The sequence below is a fragment of the Mandrillus leucophaeus genome, unplaced genomic scaffold, assembly GCF_000951045.1.
Source record: "Mandrillus leucophaeus isolate KB7577 unplaced genomic scaffold, Mleu.le_1.0 Scaffold1135, whole genome shotgun sequence".
NCBI classification, from domain to species: Eukaryota; Metazoa; Chordata; class Mammalia; order Primates; family Cercopithecidae; genus Mandrillus; species Mandrillus leucophaeus.
Genome location: NW_012099599.1, coordinates 447,022 through 459,806, shown reverse-complemented (window position 1 = coordinate 459,806; position 12,785 = coordinate 447,022). Strand labels below are relative to the sequence as shown.

General features: G+C 41.3%; 2 protein-coding genes across 2 annotated transcripts in view; one reads left to right on the top strand and one right to left on the bottom strand.

Annotated features, from left to right (window-relative positions):
- The window catches only part of SGPP2 (sphingosine-1-phosphate phosphatase 2), a 122,503-nt gene that overhangs the window by 24,739 nt on the left and 84,979 nt on the right, over positions 1-12,785 (bottom strand). The gene's annotated exons all lie outside the window — the stretch shown is intronic.
- Positions 5,974-6,793, top strand: LOC105550929 (chromosome unknown open reading frame, human C12orf75). Its single transcript, XM_011996001.1, is given in 2 exon segments — positions 5,974-5,989; positions 5,992-6,793. Coding segments are annotated over 2 exon segments (171 nt in total). The 3' UTR covers positions 6,147-6,793.

The following is a 12,785-nucleotide window of genomic DNA, read 5'->3' as shown; positions in this document are numbered from 1 at the left end:
AAAAAAAAAAAAAAAAAGTTTATAAGCTAAACAAAATTATGTTGAAAAAATAATAAATGTATGATCTGGCCTGGGCTCCCAAGTTAAATGCAATATTCAGATGAATGGATGACTCTTGTCAAATCTGACTCAATAAAGTACAGAGAAATAAGGGAGAAAAAATAGATTTATCGACAGATGACAGATAATAACCACTGCAATCCACTCGACATTTACTGTGCACCACTGCCAGGTGTTCTGCTGGGAAACTGTGTGCTGGGGGAGAATGTATACAAAGGTGAATAAAAGAAGATTCTTACCTTCAAAGGACTTGCAACCTACTGTGATGAACAGACATGAATATAACCAGCCATATGTTTATACAACAGCTTGCTCTGATTGTTAATAAACTGATATTTATGCAATATAGGTTCAGCATCCCAAATTTGAAAATTCAAAATTTGAAATGACCAAAATCCAACACGTTTTGAATACTGACATGACATCACATGAAAAAATTCTATACCTGACTTCATGTGATGGGTTGCACATGTGATTAAAAATATTGCATAAAATTACCTTTAGGTTATATGTATAAGGTGTATATGAAACATAAATGAATTTCATATTTAGACTTGGGTTCCATCCCCCAGATATCTCAGTTGGTACATGCCAATATTCAAAAATCTGAAAAAACCCCAAATCGAAAACACTCCTAGTTTCAAGCATTTCAGATAAGGGATACTCAACCTATATGACCTAAGAGACTTTGGAATGAAAATCTATTACATGTCATTTTATCTACTGAACTAGAAACATCTGTGTTTAACATTAAAATAACCAAACATCAGGCAATTCACATTCTTGTCTTTTCTGTTGGTAAACTGTAATTTTTCCTAGGAAGCCCACTCCTAGGAAATTATCCTAAGCATGGTTTCCCATAGTAAGCTGAGAAGAAACTAGATGACACCGGAAAAGGGGGTCCCAAAGCAAAATGGATGTGATCAACTGGCACCCTGTTAGGTATCCATTCCTACCTCCCAGCTGAACTGAAGGTGTTGGAAAGATAAAAATGGCTCCCTTGGAAATTAGGTTCTACCAGTTTGATGCCTTCTTGCAGAATCTAGAAGGCGGTACAAAGGTGGAAGCCACCTTCCTCCTGCTGTTTCTGTGATCTGGCAAAGCCTCAGAAACGTGAGCTCCAACAGCAGGACTAAGGATTCCAGTGTCTGGTCACTGCTCTCAGTTTTCTAGAGGCAACCAAGGCAGCTACAGCGGCTGAGTTCAGCCTAGTTTCTGGCCATCTGGTTGGTGAGTGCTGAGAAGTGGGAGGCAGAAGACGGAGATCTGGTAGTGGTGCCAGACACTGAGCATAGCAATGATCTTTGTGCTCCCCAAGCTCCTCCAACGCTTTGTAAGCACCACATTCCCTGTATAAAATTCCATTGTGCTTAAAATACCTAGAATAGATTCTATTTTCTCCTCTAATGAACAGCATTTAACAATGCTAAACCAGTTTCTTTGATGTGAACGCATTTAGGAACCTTTATAATTATTTTGGAGCTTCAAGATTTAATGGCTGCCCTGATGGGTTTTGGACTCACATGGGGCCAGCCTGTGGCCCCTTTCTTTTGGTCAATTTCTCCCTTTTTGAATGGAAGTATTTACCCAATCTCATTGTTTCTTGGAAGTAACTAACTTGTTTTTTACTTTACAGGCTCCTAGATGGAAGGGACTTGCCTTGTCTTAGATGGGACTTGGGACTCTGAACTTGTGAGTTAATGCTGGAATAAGTTAAGACTTTGGGGGACTGTTGGGAAGTCATGATTATATTTTGAAATGTGAGAGGGACATGAGATTTGGGAGGGACCAAGGGCAGACTGATATGATTCGGATCTGTATTTCTGCCCAAATCTCATGTTAAATTGTAATCCCCAGTATTGGAGGTGGGACCTGGTAGGAGGTTACTGGATCATGGGAGTGGATCCTTCATGAATGGTTTAGCACCATCCCTTTGGTGCCGTTCTAGTGGTAGGAGTTCTGACGAGATCTGATCATTTAAAAGTGTGTGACACCTCCCCACTCTCTTCCTTAGTCCTGCTCTGGCCATGTAAGACGTGTCTGCTTTCCCCTCTTCTCCCACCATGACTGTAAGTTTCCTGAGGCCTCCCTGGACGCAGAAGCCACTATGCTTCCTGTACAATCTGCAGAACTGTGAGGCAATTAAACCTCTTTTCTTTATGAATTAAAACAAGGAAACTTTATATACAATTGCATTGAGGAAGGGCAGAGGACTTGGCATAAACTGCTTAAGGAATCCCTTTTTTCCTCATCAGAGAATCTCTCGGGACTGCTGTTTTATGGAACACTTTATAAAATGCAACAGAGAGGATCACCTTGGTTTTTTTTCACTCAATGATATAACAGATTTCTATATAACAAAAATTTTAAATTAGAGTCTCTTTAGAGTTTTTTTTTTTAATTTCTCTACAAGAGATCTCTCTCTCTCTTCCTCTCCCTTTCTCTCATATGTTGGAGTACAATTTAATTTTTAAATTTACATACACTAAAAGTTACTCTTTTCGGTTTACAATTCAATGAGTTTCAACAAATGCTCAGAGTTAGGTCAAAACCACAGCAATCAGTTGCATAATACCCCCCAAAACTCCTTCATGTAGGAGGAAGGACCAAGCCCTCCTACCACCCCAATTCCTGGCAACCCCTGGTCTCCACATCACTATGGCTTTGCCTTTCCCAGAAGTCACAGAAAGTAAACAGTATTTAGCCATTTGAGTTGGCTTCTTCCATTTAGAATAATTTATAGGGGAACCATCAACATGTTGCATGCAACAGTTCAGTCTTTATTACTGCTGAGTAGTAACTATTGAATGGATGTACCGTAGTTTGTTTATCCTTTTACCAGTTGAAGGACATCAGGTTGTTTCCAGGTTTTAGAGAATAGGAATAAAGCTGCTACATCAATAAAAATTACATAATATTAGATAGCTGAATATCATTCCATATCTTGATATACCATTCAATTGGATAAATCCTTACTGTTGTATATTAGATCATTTCCAATGTTGTACTATTTTAAATAACACTGTAACTTCATTTAAGTGTCTGTATGTATTTGTTCCATTATTCTTTAGGACAAGTTCTTAGAAAAATTCCTGGGTCAAGAGGTATGCATCACACATTTTACTACTTTTGATACATATTGCATTTAAATGTCCCTTAATGACAATCTCCCTTTACTCACAGGCCCTCATCAACCTTGACTGTTATTCTTTTTTTTAAAAACCAATCTCACAGGCAAAAATTTAAACATGGTATCTCACTTTTATTTGTATTTATTTTTTTCCTTCATATCTCTATACATACATGTGGAATTGTTTCCTTATATTTATTGGGCATTTTTATTTCTTCTTTTAGGAATTACCTGTTCTTGTCCATTGTCATGCTGGACTTTTGTTTATTGATTCACTGTATTAATCCTTTGTCTATCACCTATTACGTTTATGGTTTTCAAGATGACTTTCAATTTTTTTATGGGCAGAGATTTCTTTAAAAATGTATGTAGTCATCTCTTCTAATCTTTTCTTTTGTGGATTACACATTTAATATCATGCCTAGAAAGGGCTTTTTCTATTTTACATTTATATACATAGTCACTCATATTTCCTAATTTTTCCAAATGGTTTTGGAAACAGCATGAAGAATACAGGAGGCTTCCTGGCTGAGGCACACAGTTCCCTGATACATTGGATTTGTTTCTGCCTTCATGGCTTTGAGCTGCTGTGCTGTCATTAAATACTTAAGATTCTTCTTTTCTAAGGAGTTCATTTGCCTTTTGAAGAAGGTGAATTCTTTATTGAACTAGGTTGACATTTTATCTTATAACTTGATTTAGAAATAAGACTTTATTCTCAGGTTTCAGTGGTTAGCTAAGGAATTATAGTAAATCATTTCATTTCTCTTTCTGTTTATTCCACTATTGGGACAGACTAACAATAACTTAGAGGCTTACAAATAAAAATAAAGTGCAAGCATATGCCAATATTTTCCTAAATGTCATAACAATGATCTTGCTGGCAGAAATTTGCATTTATATTTTCCCAAGGGGCCAAAGAAACAATTTTTTATTCTATTTTATTTTTTATTTTTATTTTCTTTGGAGACAGAGTCTCTCTCTATTCCCCAGGCAGGAGTGCAGTGGCGCAATCTCGGCTCACTGCAACCTCTGCCTCCTGGGTTCAAGCAATTCTCATGCCTCATCCTCCGAGTAGCTGGGATTACAGGCACCTGCTACCATGCCTGGCTAATTTTTGCATTTTTAGTAGAGACAGGGTTTTACCATGTTGGTCAGGCTGGTCTCAAACTCCTGACCTCAGGTGATCCACCTGTCTTGGCCTCCCAAAGTGTTGGGATTACAGGCGTGAGCCACTGTGCCTGGCTGAAACAATTTTTTAAAACAATGATGTAAACATCCTTCCTTGGCCTTTCAGCTAAAATAGAGTATATTACCTATTCTTATCATTTAATTAAAAAGTGATGCAAATAAATGGGAAGTTCAGATTCGTTTTACAAAAGGTGACTTCACAAATTTTGAAGACAGTGCTTTTTGCATTAAGAGAGGCATACAATTACAAGGTATGGAAAAACTTCACCCTTCAATGAAAGTACCTGTAACACACTATATAATCCCAAAGGCAAGCACCTAATAAAAGAAAGAAGCAAATGGAGCCTAGCTCCTATGGAAGATTTCATCAACCCCTTAGTCTTAAGTAGAAACTGGAACTCACCTAGAAACACAAATACAACATGCAGTAGTGTTGGCTCTCAAATCCGTGCTGCCCCTAACTGTGGCCACTTCTTATTTATTTGGGAAAAGTGGATGAATTCTCAGTACCACCCAGACTTTAAGCCTTTATCGAGCTCCCAGCTGAGCATGCTAGGATTTAAATGGCACTTCTGGCTCCTCTGAGATAAACCGGCCACTTCCCAATGGACCATCACTGAAGCCAGAGTCCTAGCCCATTCGGCTGCCTGGCCATTAGCTACAGGGAGGTCCCCAATTCCCCTCCCAGTCAGGCTAATTGTCAGTTAATTGTAGGCTCCTCCACGTCTGACCACACACCATGCTGAAGCAGCCTCTGAGGTGCCAGGCTGCAGAGTGTCAGGGGCCAGCTGGTTTCTCCACTGCGGCAGAAAGGCTGCGAGTGGCTTCTGGTCTGAGGCAGATGGACCCAGTGCCTGCTCCAGCTCTTTCGACTGTGGCTCTCTGCCACGCAGGGGCCTCTGACACCTCCACATCACTCTGGTGCCTGACCAACTTCTGTCTTTGTCCATCTCCTGTGGTCAGCACTCAGGGCTCATCCAGCTCCCATCCTAGACTTCCAGCCCTTCCAGCAGCTAATAGCTGATTCATCCCATACTTGTAAAAGAGATGAAAACGGTACCCCCACTTTCGTTTCTGTTTTTGTTTTTTTGTTTTTTTTTTGAGACAGAGTCTCACTCTGACTCCCAAAATGCTGGGCCACTGTGCCCAAAGGCTTGAGCCACTGCGTCCCACTGGAGGTTGTTGAACAGTGTTGGGAAAGATTTAAAAAAGTAATTTGCGAACCGGGCTCGGTGGCTCACCCCTATAATCCCAGCACTTTAGGAGTCGGAGGCGGGCGGATCACGAGGTTAGGAGTTCAAGACCAGCCTGACCAACATGGTGAAACCCCGTCTCTACTAAAAATACAAAAATTAGCCAGGCATGGTGGCGGGTGCCTGTAATTCCAGCTACTAGGGAGGCTGAGGCAGGAGAATCGCTTGAGCCCGGGAGGCAGAGGTTGCAGTGAGCTGAGATCGCACCACCGCACTCCAGCCTGGGTGACAGGGTGAGACTCTGTCTAAAAAAAAAAAAAAAGAAAAAGGTAATTTGCGGTCTGAGTCTCCGCCCCCAAGACCCGCGGAGTGCGGCTTCCCCGGCCGGCGAACTGCGCGATGGGCTGCGGGAACTCCCGGGCAGAGGCCCTGCAGGAGCAGCCAAAGATGTAACAGAAGAATCCATAACAGAAGATGACAAGAGGAGAAACTAAGGAGGAGTATATGTTGGCCTACCATCTGAGGCTGTCAATATGGTGTCCAGTCAAACAAAGACGGTTCGGAAAAATTAGAAGAAAATAACATCATGACTCAAGAATCAAGAGCATGCTCATCAATTTGGAAGGAATTTGGCTCTGTGGGACATTGTACTGTGCACAGACATTTCCAAGGAAATTCTAAACAGTCACCCTTCCCTCTTGCATTTCCCCAAATCTTAAGCGTATACATAAAACCCTGGGTACATATTGTTGTGGTAATAGAAGGGAATTGGTTAAACAGTACACTTTATGGAACTTTCTGTGGCCACCTACGAAAGACAAGTTAACAAACTGTCATGGAGGCTGCTGTTGCCTAGCCAGGGCTGCTGCATTTTGACATTTCCACCGTGGCCACTCAACACATTTCATGGAGGTCATGTCTTTTCACTGACGCTTTTTGATAGTTTTTATATAACAAAATCCTTATTCTATTTATAACTTAAGATGATAAGGCACTATAAATGAATGACCTAAAATAATATATTTGTCTGTTATCTTTCGCTATTTCTACTTCACTTTAATTTTTAGCTGTAAAATTGGTAAATGGATTCTTACAACTCTCTCTTTCTGTTTTTCACTGTTTGGTTTTCAAATTTCATTTAAATGTCAGAATTTCCTTTTTAGGAACAATGTGTATTTCATTGCAATATTTAAAAATAAACTCAAATTTGCATGCCATATGCACACACACACACAAAAAGTAATTTGCCTACGTTTGTTGTTAGTAATACATACAAAAGTTCTTGCTGGAAATTGTGCTAAGGCCTAATTTTGATTCAACTAATACAGACGCATAAAATGCCTTCAATTTCCCTTTACATCATCCCAACAATGGGTATCTGAACTTCTCCTTTGGTGGTTAAATAATAATGATTTATTTTGTCTTTTAAAAAAATTAAAACCAAGAGGGAGTGAATGTTTTACCATGAGTATTTATTACTTTTGAAACTAGAAATAATTCTCTATTTTTACAAAAGGGTAAACATATTTCTCTCCAGGGTAAAGAGAAAACAATGGGCATAATAACATAGTGACTGATGCTCAGAAACATAACTAAATTATCATTTTATCTCAGTAACCCAACAGGGTGTAACAGGAAGTAAGGCTTGGTAGGGTGTAATTTGTATTGCAATCGGCTTTTTTCCCCATGTTAAGTAAGGCAGTTTGAAGTAAGTTTTTTTAAACAACATGAAAAAATATAACAAAAATGCTCTAGTCCAAGGCCAGAACACAGTTTTATATGATCTGCAGATAATTTAGTATTTGAGAAGCCTTTTCAACATTCTCTGACTCCAATGAAAACTAAAGCAAAACTTGGGAGGAAAAAAATAAATAAATAAGCAAATAAAACAGTATCTGTATAATTATCCACAGATCAAACAATTTAGGGACAATAAAATAGGGCAACATTTCAGCTAGGTCAGGTGCAAAATAATGGAACAACTATTCACTGTTTATTCATATTTCACACATTCACTAACAACAAAAATTCTGGCTAGTTTTACTGTTAATATATTTGGGATGATTGCTTTATTAGTCAAAGGACTTAAAATCCATTTTGTGTAAGTTGAATAGTTAGGGCATCATAGATATAGGATAATCAGCCTTCTTGGTTTGCTCTAGCCCTCCTTCCTCCACAAACAAACTATTAGGTCCACATTTTGAGCCTTTGAAAGAGTAGAAAAAATGCCATGCTGTAGATGCAGAGAGGATATCATGGGACTTTGTCTGCCCTGCTTCTGATGCCAGGAGGCACTTTATTGTAGAGAACTGAGCCTCCTGTATGCCAATCCTGACCCTAACCTTTGCTGCCAATCAGAGCCACTGCTCGCACAGGTTGGCTCCAGACCTGGCTGGTTCCATCACAGTTCTCAGCACTCCTGAGATCGCATTTCATGCAGCCACAGACTTGTTATCCAGGTGCGGCCAACGTGAGCTCTTCCCTAAAACCCTCCTCCCTGAAGGCCTTTAAGGAGTGAAACAGCAAAGAAAAAACAACAACAACAAAAATGAAGCCCAGAACTCGAATCTCAGGGAAGATGGCAGCCCCAGAGTATGAATCCACCATGCAGAGATGAGCCTGGGGAAGAGTGGTGAGGGAAGCTTCTGATGATGGTCAAGGCCTGGGGGCCCACTCTCCCAATGCCAGCTGCATCTCTGACCTCCTTATACTATGGTTATAAACATCAATACATTACCCTGTAAGCTTAAACTAGTTTGAGTTGGTGTCTGTTATTTTTATTCAAGGATTCCTGACTAATGCATCTGGTAACCACTTGATTTGGGGCATACTCAATCGTGGTGAACTTACTGGGCTCTTTCCAGTGTCTATTCTCAGGACACTGCCTTCACATCCTACAGGGGTGGTTCCCAGGTTGCATTTCTGCTCTGTGACCTGTCCCCCTGCCAAGGCTCACTGGTCCAAGGGTAGTGCTGGATGCAACCGAAGTCTCACCTCCATATGTTAGAGTTTTCATCTGAGAGAAGAGTTGTTGGGAGCTGGGATAAATGAATGGTGGCACTCCAAAGGGAAGGTGATGACACTCCTCAGAGCCACTCTGCTTCTGGTCCCTCCTGAGGCTTGCTTTTTTGACAGCTTCCTGAGCTCCGCGAGCTACCCCAGTCCTTCCAAGACATTCTATCTTCCCTCCTTTCCCTCTTTCTCTCTCTCTTTTCCTTCAGCTGGATGCAATTGGTTTAGTCCTCAAACCAAGAGAACATGAAATTATACACCAAAAAACTGTTCTTGTAAATTATCACTTCATGTAGAATGCCTTTCACCATGGGAAAATGTAAGACCTCAGGTAAAACTGGCTTCAGCAATAAGGAACCGTGCTTTACCTTGAGTGGTGAGCCCAGAGGTAGGGTGGCCCCAGGGGTGGTACAGTCACTCAGTGATGTCACTCAGTGATGTCACTCAGGGATGTCACTGGGGCCCCCGTGTTTTATTTCCATGCTTTGGCATGGACAGTAATGATTTCCCTCAAAGGCTAATTCCCCAAACATTCCCAAATGGCTGCTGCTCACAAATGGGGCAGTGTCATTACTCACATCCAGCAAGAGATAGAGAAACTTCTCCTCCATGCATGGAATAGCATAATCAGATTTGGAAATAATTTCCTAGCAGTGGTGTAAGAACAGCTGTGAGGCATATTTAAGAGCCAGAACGGATTCAGCTTGGTGACTACCTGACTGATGGAGGTGTGGGAAGGGAGGAGCTAGGGTGTTGCCCATGTTTCTTGTTTGGGCATCTTGGTAGACAGGGACGCCCTCCCTGGGGTGGGGCCAGATCTGGTTTGGTGAGGATGATGACACAACTGTGCAGGTTTAATGCCTCCCCATGCTTCACTTGGGCCTGCCCAGGAGACTAGCTGGAGCCTGTCATCAAAACCTTGACAGGGGCACCAAACCACATCTGACAAGAAGTGACTTCTTAAGAGGTGGGATAAGCAAATTATTTCTCTCCCTGAATTGCTCTCCTGCTTATGCAGAGAGAGCCGTTTCTTTTTTTTCTTTTTCTTTTTCCTTCTTTTTTTTTTTTTTTTTTTTTTTTTTGAGACAGAGTTTCACTCTTGTTGCCCAGGCTGGAGTGCAATGGCGTGATCTCACCTCACTGCAAACCCCACCTCCTGGGTTCAAGCAATTCTCCTGCCTCAACCTCCCAAGTAGCTGGGATTATAGGCATGTGCCACCATGTCTGGCTCATTTTTTGTAGTTTTAGTAGAGATGGGGTTTCTCCGTGTTGGTCAGGCTGGTCTTGAACTCCCGACCTCAGGTGATCCACCTGCCTTGGCCTCCCGAAGTGCTGAGATTACAGGCATGGGCCACCGCGCCCAGCCTAGACAGAGCCATTTCTATGAAGTAGGCAGCCACCTGAATGATGTACTTAAATGCCCTAAGCATCAAAGCTGTGTGCAATCAGAGTGGTTCATATGGACGCGGGGTGCCTAAAGATTCTCTCTCTATACCTTCCAACCCAGTTTTGTTCAGGGGCACGCCCATATCTAGCATGAAAGACAGACCATTAGTCCAATCAATGACTCTCAACCCCGGTGGCACATTAAAATCAACCAGGGAGTTTAAAAAAACACCAAAGCCCAGGACCCACCTCCATATATCTATTAATATGTCTACACGCACACATAACATAAAATTCACCACCTTAACCATTTTAAAGTATCCAGTGGTATTAACAGGATTTATGTTGTTGTGTAACCATCATCATCATCCAATTTCAAAATGCCTTTCATCTTACTAAACTGAAACTCTCTACACAATAAATAATAACTCCCCATTCCTCCCTGTCTCCCCAACAGCCGCTGGCAACCACCATTCTACTTTTGGTCTCTATGAATTTGATTACTCTAGGTACCTGATGTAAGTGGAATCTTATAAGATTTCCTTTTCCGACTGGCTTATCTCACTTAACATAATGTCTTCGAGGCTCATCCATGTTGTAGCAGGTGTCAGAATCCCCCTCCCTTTTAAGACTGAATAATACTCCATCATATGTGGACAGGCACACCTCATTTTACTGTGCTTCCCTTGACTGCACTTTGCAGATACTGCGTTTTCTAGACATGGAAGTTTTGTGGTAATACTCTATCCAGCAAGTCTACCAGTGCCGCTTTTCCAACGGCCTGAGCTCATTTTGCATCTCTGTGTTCTCTCGCTTTCCTCTGGCCTCCCTATGCTCTGAGACACAACAATATGAAATTAGGCCAATTAATAACCCTAATAACCTCTCAGTGTTCAAATGGAAGAAGAGTCACATGTCTCTCACTTTATTTATTATTTATTTATTTATTTATTTTAGAGACTGGATCTCATTCTGTCACCCAGGCTGGAGTGCAGTCGTACAAGCATAGCTCACTACAGCCTCCAACTCCTGGGCTCAAGCAAACCTCTCTCCTCAGACTCTCAAAGCACTGGGATTCCAGGTGAGCCACTGCACCTGGCTGTCATCTCTTACTTTAAATCAAAAGGTAGAAATGATTCAGCTTAGTGAGGAAGGCATTTCAAAAACTGAGATAGGCCAAAAGCTAAGCCTCTTGTGCCAAACAGCCATATTGAGAATGGAATGGAAAAGTTCTTGAAGGCAATTAAAAGTGCTACTCCAATGAATACATGAATGATAAGAAAATTAAACAGCCTTATTATAGAGAAAGTTTGAGTGGCCTGGTTAGAAGATCAAACCAGTCACAACATTCCCTCAAGCCAAAGTCTAATCCAGAGCAAAACCCTAACTCTCTTTAGCTCTATGATGACTGAGAGGTGAGGAAGCTGCAGAAAAAAAGTTTGACACTAGCGGAATTTGGTTCATGAGGTTTGAGGAAAGAAGCCGTGTTTAAAACGTAACTGTGCAAGGTGAAGCAGCAAGTTCTGATAGAGAAGCTATAGCTAGTTATCCAGAAGACCTAGGTAAGGTCATTGATGAAGGTGGCTATGTTACACAACAGCTTTTCAATGTAGATAAAACAGCATCACATTGGAAGAAGATGCCATCTAGGACTTGCACAGCTAGAGAGAAGTCAATGTCTGGCTTCAACACTTCAAAGGACGGCTAATGCTCTTGTTAGGAGTTAATGCAGCTGGTGACTTTAAGGTGAAACTAATGGCCATTTTCCATTCTGAAAATTCTAGGGCCCTTAAGAATTATGCTAAATCTACTCTGCCTGTGCAGTAGAAATGAAATAACAAAGTCTAGGTGACAGCACATCTGTTCGCAGCACAATTTACTGAATATTTTAAGCCCATTGTTTTGACCTACTGCTCAGAGCAAAAGATTCCTTTCAAAATATTATTGCTAATGGACAATCCACCTGGTCACCCAAGATGGCAATGTACAGGATGTACAAGATTCATGTTGTTTTCATGCCTGCTAAACACAACATCCACTCCACAGCCCAGGGATCAAGGAGTCATTGCTACTTTCAATTCTTACTTTTTAAGAAACACATTTTGTAAGGCTGTAGCTACCATAGATTGTGATTCCTCTGATAGATCTGGACAAAGTAAATTGAAAACTTTCTGGAAAGGATTCATCACTCTAGATGCCATTAAGAACATTTGTGATTCATGTTCTTGGGAGGAGGTCAAGCTATCAACATTAACAGGGGTTTGGGAGATATTGATTCCAACACTTATGGATAACTTTGAGGGGGTTATGACTTCAGCGGAGGAAGTAACTGCAGATATGATTAAAATAGCAAGAGGCCGGGCACAGTGGCTCATGCCTGTAATCACAGCACTTTGGGAGACCAGGGTGGATGGATCAGTTTATGTCAGGAGTTCAAGACCCGCCTGGCCAACATGGTGAAACCTTGCTTCTACTAAAAATACAAAGATTAGCTGGGTATGGCAGTGCATGCCTGTAGTCCCAGCTACTTGGGAGGCTGAGGCAGGACAATGGCTTGAACCCGGGAGGCGGAGGTTGCAGTGAGTAAAGATCACGCCGTTGCACTCCAGCTTGGGTGACAGAGTGAGACTCTGTCTCAAAAAAATAAAAAAATAAAAAAAATAGCAAGAGAACTAGAATTAGATGTGGAGCCTGAAGATGTGACTGAATTGCTGCAATCTCACGATAAAACTTGAATGGATGAAGAGTTGCTTTTTATGGAAAAACAAAGAAAGTAATCTTTTCAGATGGAATCTACTCCGGGTGAAGATGCT